General features: G+C 39.6%; 1 protein-coding gene across 1 annotated transcript; it reads left to right on the forward strand.

The window, feature by feature from the left end:
• The first annotated feature begins 3,179 nt into the window (after positions 1-3,179).
• Positions 3,180-13,943, forward strand: LOC134577022 (indolethylamine N-methyltransferase-like). Its single transcript, XM_063435667.1, has 3 exons — positions 3,180-3,327; positions 11,138-11,345; positions 13,517-13,943. Exons 1-3 carry the CDS (start codon positions 3,180-3,182, stop codon positions 13,941-13,943), a joined length of 783 nt encoding a protein of 260 aa, XP_063291737.1.
• The last annotated feature ends 892 nt before the right edge of the window (positions 13,944-14,835 follow it).

The following is a 14,835-nucleotide window of genomic DNA, read 5'->3' on the forward strand; positions in this document are numbered from 1 at the left end:
AATGTCAAAAGTGTATTTTGTTACTAATATATATATATATATATATATATATATATATTAATAACAAAATACAGTTAGAATGAAATTACATATGAATATATAATTTATATTACATTTTGTTTCAATATTTTATTTATTCATTTTATTATTTTATGTATTTATTATTGTAATATATGTGTATATATCTATTATATAAAACAGAAAAAGAAGAAGGACCTCTGGAGCATAACTGCCCCTATGGACCATATATGGTTTACCCCTGTTAACTGAGTATAAATAAATAAAAAATTAACTTTTATAAATTCTTTAAAATCATCTGTAGTGAAAAAATAATAATGAAAACCAAAGAAAAACAACAAATAGAACAGAGAAAAGAAAGATAAAAAGGCAGTTGAAGGAGGGGAAACCTGCTGGGACAGCAAAATAAGCTGAAAAAAATGTGTCTCAATAAAAAAAAAGATAAAAATATATGCTGGTCTCCCACTTACAGCTCTAATGCTAACCTATGACTCTGTAAACACCTATAAACTGAAATTAACCAAAATCTAGCTGGAAATATTGTAATGACAATATAACAAAATATATAAACTGTTGCTGAAGCTGAAAGCCTCAGGACTCTAGCCTGTAGGTTACAATGTAGATAGTTACAAAATTAATTTAAATGGGATTTATTGCAGATTAAATTCTAGTTGCCTAGCCTGATAAACGACAAGATAGAAGAAGGCAGGTAATATATGGTTTAGACAATATTTTATCATAGTTATATTAATTAGGTAATTCTTTAACAACAGTGATAATCTCTTTACAGCACAATTTATATCTGCTGAACCTGGGCATATTGTCTCTTGCTTGGAAAAAAAAAGCACAAATGATTATGAAACTATAAAACTACCGCTATTAGAATGTATTTTATCCAGTGTTAAAGAGAAAACTTGTTTTAAAGTAGGTAGTCTACAAATCAAGTAAAAGTAAAAACAAAAAAAATTAGATATTATCAGAGGTGAGTGTTGGACCTCACTGGAATATTTAATTCATTTGAATTGTATTATTACAACAGAGGGAAACTTCAGCCATTGCATGCAATTACAGAAACAAGGGTGGGACTTTTAACCCATCTATCAGGGGCCCAAAAACTCAGGGGGGGGGGGGGAAGTGGGGAGAATTGGACCGTTTAAAAAATAAAAAGTGGGACTTTTAACCCTTTCAAAACCAGAGGGAGAATTATAACCACACCTTCCACCCACAGGGTTTATTTAACATTGCATGCAATTACTGCTCCAATTATTAATTCCAGGATCACCCAGAGAGTTTAAGCACAACACAAAAATAATTATATATACATGGGGAAATCACACTGGAATGTCTATAGTTGCTCTGGCAACTGAAGTACTTATGCTTACTAGCTATGCTACAACAGCAGGAATTATTTGAGCAATAAGAACAGGAGTTCCCCTTCTATAGCTCTCTTTATAAAAATGAGGAACAATATACAATTAGATTATAACACCAGTGTAACGGCACCCCTAGGCATAAAAGGGGTTAAAAGCCGTTTAGGAGATATTCCATTCCAGATATACAGGGAGCTACTGCAGAACACCAATCTCCCAAACTGAAAACACACGAATGCTTCAAACTCCCGAACCGGAACCATACGAATACTGCAAACAGGCGAACAGGAAAAAACATACGAACAGTTTACACTCCTGGCAATCGGTCTGCAACAGCATACAGTAAATCCACAACAAAAACAAGACAAGGCTCCGTGTTGATGGTCAAGCAGTGGTCTTATTTAATGGTGCTACCTGCCCAGTATTTATGGTAAAATGAGGCTCCTCCTACAAGATCTTAAGAAACATTTGGTGGATATTGCATGTATCCAGGAAACATATTTAAAAAAAAAAACAGGGTACCAGTCATTTTTAGAAGGGTATTTCCGATTCAGTATCACGCCCTCTCAGTCTCCAAAACGAAAGGGGTATCCATATTTGCACATAAAAATGTGGCCTTACATTGCAGAGAAGCCATAAAGACCTGAAAGGGCGGTTCATCATTATCGTGGGCATTTTCAATGGTATTCAATACACCCTAGTATCGGTGTACTTCCCGAATGCAAACCCCGCTACAATCCTTAGGACCCTACTACTAAAAATTGATAAATATAAACAAGGGGGCCTGCTCCTAGGGGGCAATTTCAATTTTATTCAATCCTCCAGTCAGTTTGTCTGCCAGGCTATTGTGGGCAAACGAGAACTCATCCATTTTAGTTTCCAAATGTGAGATACGGGTCCCAATGTCCTGGATATCTTTCCTTAGCTCTTTCCTTAGCTTTATGTTTGCCTGGATGGTGTCCAAGAATTCGGACATCAAAGCCCGCATGGTTAGGACCATTATAGGCTGTTACCCTGCAGAGGATCCTGGTGAGGCTGGAGGAGATAAAAAACCTTCCCTCTCGCGCGTCTCGTCGCCATCTTGCAGGAGGTTAGGACCTTCCCGCTGTTTGGGTGCCGCTGTCTTGGAAAGGAAGAAGGACGTCTTGTCCGCTTTCACTGATCTGGTTTTCTGCCTCTGTGACATGTTGTCTCAGGATGTCTGGCATTTGTGAAGGGATTGTTGCTCAGAAGACTGATTATTTGGCTCGCTGTTTCTCTCGTTTGGCTGGAGCTACACCGACTATGCAGATCTAGCACCATGCCACGCCCTCCCACCCCTCACCACCCTGCATTTTTTTTTCTAACGCTGCTTTCTTATATTTTAGAGAAGCATGGCATATAAATTAAATCAAGAAAATAAACTAAACAAATCCTGAAATGGGCTCATTCTATGGACAATCATCAAGTTAGTCCCAATTTATCACAAGCAGAGTACGTGACTGTTAACCAGGCCCTGCCAGTCTTACTGCCATCCTTGTTGGTTGGATATCAGAACATAGCCTGCAGTAAGGTAACCTGTGAGCAGAACTACTGAATTAATTATAATATTAATTACAATATAATTATATAATTTTGTTAAAATAACACTTGAAGCACATCCTAGATATGTGTTAATCATATGATCAGAATGATGCGATATTGTTTGCATTTTGGATATGTTTGAGGTTCCCATGATTAGTTACTATTTATAAGGGATCATTTCACCAGGTAGACTTAGCAGAGCTGATCTCAGCACCTCGGCAATTCACCATGAGTTCCACCGGCCACAAGCATTATCATGATAATGATTACCCAGCAAAAAGAGTGGTTGAAGTTTACTTTTGTGATGATCGTTTCCCATTAATAGATGAAAACCTGAAGTTTCCAATGGAACAAATTCATAAAGACATTGATTCAGGTCTGGTTAAAATGTACTATCTATTAAAATGTATAAGAGCTCTCATTTTGTGCATTTAATCTATGGAATGCAATGGAAAGCAGTTTTTTCTCTACATATCAATTGCTTTCAGAATGGCTTTAATCAAATTAGTGAAGTACAAGTATTGCATCATTGTGAATACACCCACAGTAGTGAGTACTGACTACTTAATTTATTTATTAACATTTCCTAATTCATCACAGAATAATGTTTACTGTGTGGAGGGACAGTGAGGTTGTGAAAGTATGTGGAGGGTTAGATGACTGGACAGCTGAAAGAAAAACGTTTAATATGGAAGACCCCAAGGGAAATCCATCTGGGGTGAAATTTTTTTACAGAGGTGGCTATTGCAATCAGAACCTTCAATTCCTTGCACGTTTTACTTGAAAGGAATATTAGCACATTTACTTGAAACAGATAATACATAACTAGCACATACATCTTTAAGTAAACAGCAACTTTGTGAACAGATTGCTTTTCATACAAATTTAAAAATGTAAATTATATAAATTTACATATTTTTACTGTTTTATTTATTAGTTTTTCCTTTATTAATATTTTTGAATGAAAAGCTTTAGACAGTATACGGTGTCTTTTATCTTGGAATATTTCACGCAGGGTCTGAAATACTAATAATAATAACTAGCATTTATATAGCGCCTTTCTCCCAGTGGGACTCAAAGCGCTTTTAGGCGCACGCTCTCGGCATTAACCAAATCAGCAGCTGAATAGTAATAGATGCTATACCCTATTGATGGTTCTCCTATTATCTACCTTGGAAGGATGAAGGGCTGAGTCGACCATGGTATTTAAACCTGTGACCTTGCATTTTTGAACAGGCTTTGCAGTCAGGGAATTTACAAACTGAGCTACCTCACCGGCAATGATAGCAAAGATAGCACATTTTTTTTGCACTTAGTAGATATGATAAGAATAGATAAATACAAATGGACAAATGGCCTGCTTATGCATGTTTGTAAGGAGCCCGATGGCATTACTTGCTGTACAGCTTACTGAAAAATAGATCACTGCTAGTACCAGGAGGCCTAAAGTATCATTAGATGGCCAAGTCTTCCCTCTGTCCACTGGGGGCACAACTGCAATGATTATCTCAGAATTCTGGAGAATTGCCCCAGACAGAAGAATATCCACAGGGTCAGTTTTTAGCCAACAAAATATATACACAATGATTGACAATGGGGACACTGGCTGTTCCAGTTCTGCTGTGTTACTTAGCTCTGCCCCCGACTGCATCATAATGGATGTAAATGTGCATGCAACGGTTCAAAGGGCCCTCCCAACCAATCAAAACCGTTTTAGGGTTATTTAAACCCAGAAGTGTTTATCCTCAGTTCCCGGTCATGGTTTCCTCTTGTAGGTTCTTGCTATTGTCTTTTTAGTATTTTGATCTTGGCTTGCTTCTACTATCTGTACTTCTGGTATCCATGACGTTTGGCTTTTGTCTATCCGTTTATGCTTCTATCTGTGTCCCTGACCTTGGCTTGTTACTGACTATTCTTTGTACATTACTTCCTGCCATTTTAAGGCCTAGTAATACGTTTATGTCAGTTTGTATTTTCTCCATGTTTAACTTAATTTTGCGTGTTGAGCCACTTCATCATCATGACAGGTGTGTTATACCAATTTAAAGCCAGTGAAGGTTCCAACATTGGTGATTGACCCTAATGACTGTATATAAGTGTTGGCATGTTTAGATATTGGCCTATGAGCATCTGCATCTTGTCTCTTGGATTGCAGGATAAAACTTACCAGGAAAGGTTAAAGGATCTTAACATGTATAGCTTGGAGGAAAGACGAGACAGGGGGGATATGATAGAAACATTTAAATACATAAAGGGAATCAACACAGTAAAGGAGGAGACTATATTTAAAAGAAGAAAAACTACCACAACAAGAGGACATAGTCTTAAATTAGAGGGACAAAGGTTTAAAAATAATATCAGGAAGTATTACTTTACTGAGAGGGTAGTGGATGCATGGAATAGCCTTCCAGCTGAAGTGGTAGAGGTTAACACAGTAAAGGAGTTTAAGCATGCGTGGGATAGGCATAAGGTTATCCTAACTATAAGATAAGGCCAGGGACTAATGAAAGTATTTAGAAAACTGGGCAGACTAGATGGGCCGTATGGTTCTTATCTGCCGTCACATTCTATGTTTCTATGTTCTATGTTTCTCTTGGAGGGAATTTGACCATATCATTCCTAAGAATAGTTCAGCTGTTCCATCACACTGTAGATGGGTTACCATATCCAATTTTATGAGGTTATAGAAAGATACAAGTATTCATTATTACATTTCTTCCTTTCTAATGCAGATGATTTTTTCTATTTCCTGTTTATTATTATTTTTTTTTTCTATTTCACTGGAAGACAGTTTGTGCCTGTAGCGGATCACCTGGCACCCAGACTGGGTACCTCCGCCAAATGACCACTTCCTAGCTGGAACAGGGGACAAACCGCAGCACTTCTTGCCCTAAGTCGCCATAGCTTGACTGGGGCCCTGGAACCTCTCCTTCCTGGAGTCGAATGGGGAGTTAGCTCTAGTCCTTACAAGGACTTTCCCCGTTGAATCTCCTGTAAGCTGGAACAGCAGACACAGGAGTAAATCTTTTTTCCCTCCAATAACAGGAAGAAACACAGTTTTGGAGTGTAAGCAGGAACCAGCAGTTTAATGGCACACACTGGTCTTTTATACAAGTTATACAGCAAAGGTTACGCCCAATGGACCTGGTTGGGCACGGAATACAAAATACAAAAGCCAATAAAAACAGAGGTTTACATTCAGACACAATCCCTCCCCTCTTCCTGTGATATAATTAACGAAGACAATGGACTAACTCAATTATCTCTAAGCATAAAAAACATACATTTTTACAAACCCCAAAAAGTACTCCAAAATTAAACATATCCCCACAAACCCAGATCGGTTATGGGGTTAAGGAATTTCCTGGAAGTCTTATTTGTGCCTCACTGTGCACATGGTCTTATGCCCATACACTCGATTACAAAACACTGCTGGACAATTTAAGATGGCCGCCGCCACCACATGTTTGAATCTGTTCCAGTTAAAAGTCCAAGGGCAGAAATAGTACTTTTGAACATGGGTTATCACAGGGACAATAGTCCCAGGTTAGGAGGCTGGCAAGCAGGCCCCTCAAAAAACTCATGGCAAACTCCTTTAAAAAGGGGAGTTTGTCAGACATCTCCCCTCTCCCAGGGAGACTATCCAGACCCCAGACCTCCCAATGGTCTAGGGATCTGATAGTCTGTTGGCCTTTCCCAAAAGGCATAGTCTTCCAGATGGCCTCTTTCCACAAGGGCCCAGTTGTAGATCCAGAGTCCTGCGGTGAAACAACCTGGATGCCCTCCTGCTCGGCTGGACAAAGTTGTTGTAGGGGACGAGGGGTGCAGTCTGTGCTTGGTGTGTAGAGGCCAGTGGCACTCTGCCACATAGCCAGCGGTTCAGCTGGGTTGGTTGGTGGGTCATCAGGCCCCAGAACAAAGGGGTAGTTGGAGCAGAGGCTAGCTGCTCTCTGCCCAGATGCCAGCTCTTCTGCTGGGATGGGGTCAGTGAGTACTACCCCCAGGACCTGGTTGTGGATCTGCTGTGGAGTGGAGGGATCGTCCACTCCTCCTCCTGGCATTCCGGTGGGGTTGGTTGGGGATCTGGACCGGCCGTCCAGCATTCCTGCAGGTCTGGTGCAGAGACTGCGGTCCCATCTGCACCATCGGGGTTAGGAGTGCTGTCCCCCTGTGGTTGAGGAGAAGGATTAGTGGGCTCCTCTCCTGGTATCTCTAGCTGCTGTTGGAAAGAGAGACCGGTTGTCTCCTCTCCCTGCAAAGCAAACTGCCACTGGTGAGAGATAAAACCGGGTGCCTCTGCTCCCTGAAACTCACCCTGCCGCTGGGGAGTGAGACCGGTTGTCTCCCCTCCCTGTAACTCACTCTGCCACTGGGGAGGAAGGATGACAAACTTCCCTCCCTGTGAGGTACACTGCCGCTGGGGAGTGAGACCGGCTGTCTCCACTCCCTCTAACTCACTCTGCCACTGGGAAGTGAGACCAGCCATCTCCCTTCCTTGTAATGCACTCTGCCGCTGGGGAGAGAGTCCAACTGTCTCTTCTCCCAATAACACATGCTACCGCTGGAGAGTGAGACCTACTGTCTCTTGTCCCAATAACATACGTTGCCGCTGGGGAGAGAGACAGGTTGTCTCCCCTCCCTGTAACATACACTGCCACTGGGGAGAAAGACCAGTTGTCTCCACTCCCTGTAACACCTCCATCTGGGGTTGGCATCCCTATAGGTCCCATCTCCACCTGCCAACTGGGGGTCTTCTCAGGACCAGTCAATAAGGTCTCTTTTCTCCGGGGCTGGTTGGGAAGTAGGTGGTACAGTACCCAGGTCTCCTGATGACAGCTTAGTTGCTGGGGAGGAGGGACGAAACTCAACCCTCCCGGTGGTGTACAGTCCATAACCCCAGTCATGTCAGAGACAGGCGGTGTTACTTGGTTAAATAGGCAAGCATAGAGTCCTGCTCGAGCTCCCACTCTTGGTTAGCCAGAAAAGTCAGATCTGGTTGCATTTACGCTATCTCCATAAGACCCAACCTGTCTTCCCGCTCATCTCGTATGCACCAGAAGCGGGATCTGTCTGGGTCTCCTAACACTATACCATCTTCAAAAACCACCCACAAAAGACCAGTGCCATCATAGTCCTCTTGCTTGGTGCATTGGAGATTGACCCGCCCCGGGTAGCTAATAAATGCATGCCACTGCAATGCCCGGTATGATTCATCCAACCATACTTCAGTCATAGTTCTCTTACCCATTCCTCTGAGGGCTGGTTTCCCAGGAACGGCATCCGCAGCTCTAGCAGTTCCGCTTGGTGCTGGTCAGTGGTCAGGATTTCCTCACACCGGAAGGGTCGAATTTCGTTGAGGTCCTCCTTCCTGTGATTGGTTTGAAGCGCCACCCTCCACTCTGTCTCTCTTTTCTCCAGGATGGGGTGATCCATACTGCGCAGCACATCCCGAAGTCGCTTCTGTAGTTTGGCATCGAAGCCGGATACTGCCGGCAGTACTTGTCTTCCATATTGCAGAAGTGCTGGTTTTCCCAAGGCTAGGAAGCCATCCTGCCACTTGCCACCAATGTAACGGATCACCTGGCACCCCGACTGGGTACCTCCACCAAAGGACCACTTCCTAGCTGGAACAGGGGACAAACCGCAGCACTTCTTGCCCTGAGTCACCGTAGCTTGACTGGGGCCCTGGAACCGCTCCTTCCTGGAGTCGAATGGGGAGTTAGCTCTAGTCCTTACAAGGACTTTCCCCGTTGAATCTCCTGTAAGCTGGAACGGCAGACACCGGAGTAAATCTTCTTTCCCTCCAATAACAGGACGACACACAGTTTTGGAGTGTAAGCAGGAACTGGAAGTTTAATGGCACACACTGGTCTTTTATACACGTTATACAGCAAAGGTTACACCCAGTGGACCTGATTGGGCACCGAATACAAAACATACAAGCCAATAAAAACAGAGGTTTGGATTCAGACACTCCCATACAGTGTACACAATCCCTCCCATCTGCCTGTGATATAATTAACGAAGACGATGGACTAACTCAATTAACTCTAAGCAGAAAAAAACATACATTTTTACAAACCCCAAAAAGTTCCCCAAAATAAAACATATCTCCATAAAAGTGATCAACATATCCAAAAATGACGCAGATTGGTTCAAGGGTTCATAAATTTCCTGGAAGTTTTATTGTTGCCCCACCGTGCACATGGTCCCATGCCCAAAACAGTTCCATACATTCAATGACAAAACACTGCTGGACAATTTAAGATGGCCAACGCCACATGTTTAAATCTGTTCCAGTTAAAAGTCCAAGGGGCAGAAACAGTACTTTTGAACATGGGTTATCACAGGGCCCATAGTACCAGGGTAGGAGGCTGGCAAGCAGGCCCCTCCAAAAACACATGGTAAACTCCCTTAAAAAGGCCTTTCCCAAAAGGCATAGTCTTCCAGATGGTCTCTTTCCACAAGGGCCCAGTTTGTCACAGTGCCTTTGCGTTATCACTGAGATGGATTAAGGTATTTTTTTAACTAAAAAAGTTCAGCCTCAAATGAATGCACATTTATAGGTGCCAAAAAGTATGTCGGGTTCCTTGTTTCTTTTAGGTAGTATACATGATAGGAGCCACAGATTTAAGTGCTAGGCCTTGCAGGGATATTGTAGTTTATTTTGTCCTTGCTGAGCTTGGACCTTTTGAGTAAAAAGGGCAATTCCCTCTCCTAGCCATACAAGAGCTTATTTATTATAGAGAGCTTGCCGCTTTGTGGCTAAATATCATTATTGTTATTGTGTTACTTTGTATCAGGATGGACATCCTAGTGGAGTTTCAAACTAGCGGCTTCCACTTTGTGTATCTATGCAGAGACCTAGTTTATGTTACCATAATTCTGTTGTGCACAGTTGGAGACAAACCTTTTCACTTTTCTGTAATCAACCTTTCTAATTTCTGATATAAGGGAAGGGAGGTTTTCCATCGTTTGATCCTAAATATGTTCTCTGAAATTATGTACAACTGGTCTACATCTAGGTGATTAGGGAAGTATCCTATAATATTATCTTAATTTCCCCTTCCTATTATAGTGATTGAGTTCATTTCCATTTAATTTAGTTAGGACAGTTGGAGATTCTAATTATAATAATTTCTTCTACTCTAAGAACTTTACTCTCTGTATATATAGTAATTTGTAATTTATTTCATGTTTGCTTTCATTCTATCTAGCCTGTGTAGTATTCTAAGTAAGTGAATCTAGTACTGTTATTATATAATTCGTAGTTTGACTACTCGCTGATAAGAGGATCTGGTTAACTTTTGAATCAATAACAATAGACCTAAACTAATGGTAAAGTATTTGTTATTTAAATGTAATAATTGTTCTATTGATCTTTTCACAGATCCTCAAATCAGGGGTTATATGATTATCAAGTACTTTTAATAAAATATCCAATACAGTTTATGAACATGTTATCTATTAAGGATCTATAATCTTTGTTTCCCCTTTGGGGCAGTGTGGATTTTTGTTTTCAATATTATGCACTTCTTTTAGGGTTACCCCCTTGGTTCCCTCAATTATACGACCACATCAGGACCTCTGGATTCTTCATGTGTTCTGTTTTTGTATTTTCTAATATATCCTGTTTTGTTTATTTTAGCTATCCACCGGTTGGTTGCTAGTGCTTTTTGTCAAGAACTAGGTCCAATATGTTCAATTATATTATTAATCCTTGTTATTTTTCAAAAATCTATACAATTCAAACCCATGTTTCTAAGCTTCAGATAATCTTAGAACAGTTGGAAATGTAATTGATTTGAATAAATAAAAGGATTATCGGGAGCCTATAAACTGACAATAAATGTTATGGCCTGGAATGTAATCAAGGCCTTTGTGGCTTACCAGAAATTGTAGAAAGCTAACAGACTAAACTGAACTAGTTTGGGATGCCAACTACTAAACTTTTAAAACAAAATACAATATTCACTTGAAATATATAAACACACGTTAGAGTTGATTTCCAATGTTTTTTTCAATTATGTAAATTCCGGAGAAGTGCAAGCTGACTATTAATTAATAACAGATCCCAGTAAGAACAGGTTAATTATCATCATTTCAGACATATAAAAATATAATAAATTGCAAGAAGCATTGCATAGAATGGACATATACAGCCCATGCCTTTTTATCATCTCCAGGACTCGTAAAGGGAGAAACATTGATTGATTTTAGTGTTACAGCCTCAGCAAACCATCTTATACCAGTCTGTAATGGATTCAAAGATATATATGTAGTAGACGTTAATAAGGTCAACATTGATGAATTTGAGAAATGGCTTCAAAGCAAAGAAGACGCTGCTAACTTCTCATATGGAGCGAAGGTTCATCACAAGTTAGAAGGTGGCAGGTAATGTATGATTTAGACAATATTTTATTATTGTTATATTAAGTCATTCTGTTAACAACGGTGAGATCTATTTACAGCATCAAATTATATCTGCGGAACCCAGATATCTTGCTTGGATATAAAACCACCAATGATTATGAAACTATAAAACTACAGCTATTAAAAAATGTCTATTATTTTAATTGTATTTAAAGAAATGGTTTAGATCGATTTAATTACCACAGTTAAAAGCTTATCAGAAGCTAATAAATATTTTAATACTGAACCAAAACCCTATAGTTTACACGTGAAATATAGACTTTGACGATTCAATTTTAATGGTCGCATAGTGACCATTAAATGGGCTTATCGGATCGGACAGTTAAAGACTGTTGGTAAATGCTTTTTTTTGAGCATCTGCTTGCTGGCAGTACTAGCAGCCAGGGGCAGAGAGTTAAAAAAAATATTGGGGACCCCTACATGGGAGGTTTTGCACTTTCCACAACACCACAGTATGCACCCTAACACTGTACGGTATGAACCCACCCTGTACAGAACAGGATAGTATAAGAACATATTAACGGTCCTTAGAATGGCCAGGCTTAGCATGTACCAGAGAGATGGGAATAGCCGTAAACAAGCCAAGGTCAGAGGGATCCAGAAATCAAATAAGCAAGAGACAAAGCCAATTTAAGGTTGTTAGAGGTCTGAATAGTCAAGGAATAGCCAGGTCAAATAACAGAAAGTCAAAACACACCAGAACCAAATAGGAACCAGAACAGGGAACATTCTAACAGTGAAAATTAGGTTTTATAGCCTTTGTGAAATTGACTCCATTTCCATCAACTCTGTGCACCCAAAACCAAACGTGATAATTAGATTCAAGGAGACAGCTCATATCTTGCATCTAATTTTGATGAATTGATACGGCATCATCAATTAGCATTGTTGCACAGCATCCAACTCCACAATTGATGCCAGAATTGTTTGGGATCGATAATAGGACTCCAATATGACACAGAGGTTCACTGAGACTGCATGAGTGGGCAGGTACCATTACATACATGCCCCCACTCACCATGCCACAAGTGGAGTCATGTCCACTAAACAACAAGCAGCTAGTGACTGCTTGCTATAATAACTAGCAACTGGGAAGCTATTAATATTGTAGGGCTTAGGCAGTTTTTTTTTTCCTATTGGGTTGGTGGCTATGGGTATGGACATATCTATCGACCTGGGAGGGACATTGCCACAATTATTGATGGAGTGACAAAGGCACGTTAGCCCTCCACCTCTATATTTATTTAATAGTCACACTAGCCACAAATGGGTCAGAGACAATAGGTCACCCTAGGTTCCCCCTTACATATTATTTGATAGCTAGCTATGGATAGGAACATGGGACGACGACAACATGTCCCCATTGCTGTATTGTATTAATTATGGACCCATTGTAAGAGCACCTGTGCCCAATCTCACCTGGGGTGTATTAGTTGCTGGGCAGTAACAGCTGCCCGGTCATTTGTCTCATATGACAGCATGCAGCCATTAGCTGTTTTGTAGACTTGCCATTACCTATGGTGTGAGGGGGCTTTAGGGAGGTTTAAGACTTCCCGTATACTAATATTGACCCTGAAAAGCTATCATTGTATTTCTTTTTTAATGAATAAGAGAATTAATTATTACATCTAAGGCTGATAAATGTAATTCCAAAGCCCATTTATCTGCTTTTTTTCTTTTTCCAATAGCCAACCCATTTATCATGTTCAGCTGCTAGAATTTAATTTGGTATTAAATCTTGTCAACATTTGTTTGAAAAATTAGCAGAAAACAGTTGATATTTATTGAGGCCATTCTTTTTATTAAAAATAAAAAGTACAGATGATTACAGAACTTCTGAAAGTCTATGAAATATTATCTTTTATCCAGTGTTGAATAGTAAACTTGTTTTAAAGTAGGTGAACTAAAACATAGAATACAATACAGGTTTGATGTTACCTTAAGAGATAATTTCTGAGACAAGTTTAAAAGCTAAACCATTGGACTTTCCCTGCCTATTGCTTCAATTTCAGAATTTCCCCAGAACTGCACTGCTTTTTGCTGAGAGCCAATATTTTGTTAAATCTCCTTCAAGGTATGAAAGACAAAATGTACTATGAGTATTGTAATATCTGTGTTTTTTCCCATTGCAGAGAAGCATGGCACTTGAAGGAAGACAAAATAAGACAAGCAATTAAAGGAGTAATACAATGGGATATTTCTAATGATGATCAGGTCCCTGTCGATTTACCCCAAGCAGACTGCATTCTAAGTGTATTTCTACTGGAAATTACGAGCAAAGACAAAGACACCTTCCAAAGCAACCTGAATAAACTGACATCCCGACTTAAAATAGGGGGGGGAATTTTACTATTTACACTCATAAATATGACATTTTATATGGTTGATGAACACAAGTTTTTCGTTTTAACAGTCGATACCGATTTTATAAAACAGGCTGTAATTAATGCTGGTTTTGTCATTGAAAAGGTGAATGTATTGCCTAGCAAAAAAAACTGTGAACTGGTTGATTGCGATGCCATAATGTATGTAAGAGGCCGCAAGGAAAGGGAAGCTTAGCTATTTTATTTAAAAAACATGTGAGTGTTCAAATATGTGCCATCACATTTAATACTATAGTAGAAATCAAAATGACTTATATACATAAAATATTACTAGTGATTACAAGACAATAGTAAATAATTAAATTCAAATATAAAGATTGTTGCTCTACACCAATTACTATTAAAATACTTAATAAAGAAATGAAAACATATTTTATCAATGTTGCCTCTTCTGATCTTCTAGCTGTATAGCTACATTGTTTGATTTATTGATATAGAGCAGTTCTTGGCCTCTAGATGTTTGAATATTTCACTTGCAGTGGAAAAATAAGTAAATTTAAATTACAGATATTTTTTTTTCTTTTTTTTAAATCTCTTTTTATATTGAGGCATAACAATAGCATACATTGTTTGTTATGTAAAAGTGACACTGTCAGATAATCGACAAAGTATAACAAAAACATAGACATTTTTTCTGTATTAGGTTGAGCTGACATATATGAACAGTTGTTGTAACTGAATAACCTCTAGGTCAATTAGGGTTAGATAAACCTCTTTTAAAATAAATACTGTACACTTTTTAGTAAGAAGAAAACAAGCTAAGCATGCATATCTATACAATATGTGAATACGGAGCTGATAAATGAATAATAAATGTTGCCTTGAAATCTGTACAATGGTAACTGAGGTGGAGTTCCTGGTATATAGAGATGTCCTCAGGCCTGGTCATTCTATGCTTGTACCATAATAGAGAGTCCAACTCCACTCCTTACCCGATATTCCCTTTCTTTTCAACAACACATCGCTTTGCAAGTCTTGCTGGGTTTCCCATTGCCTGCTATGTAAGAAAGTGCACTGCCATAAGTCCCCGTACCTTCTGCTCCGAGCCATGAAGGAGGCCAAAGCCC

The sequence above is a fragment of the Pelobates fuscus genome, chromosome 11, assembly GCF_036172605.1.
Source record: "Pelobates fuscus isolate aPelFus1 chromosome 11, aPelFus1.pri, whole genome shotgun sequence".
NCBI classification, from domain to species: Eukaryota; Metazoa; Chordata; class Amphibia; order Anura; family Pelobatidae; genus Pelobates; species Pelobates fuscus.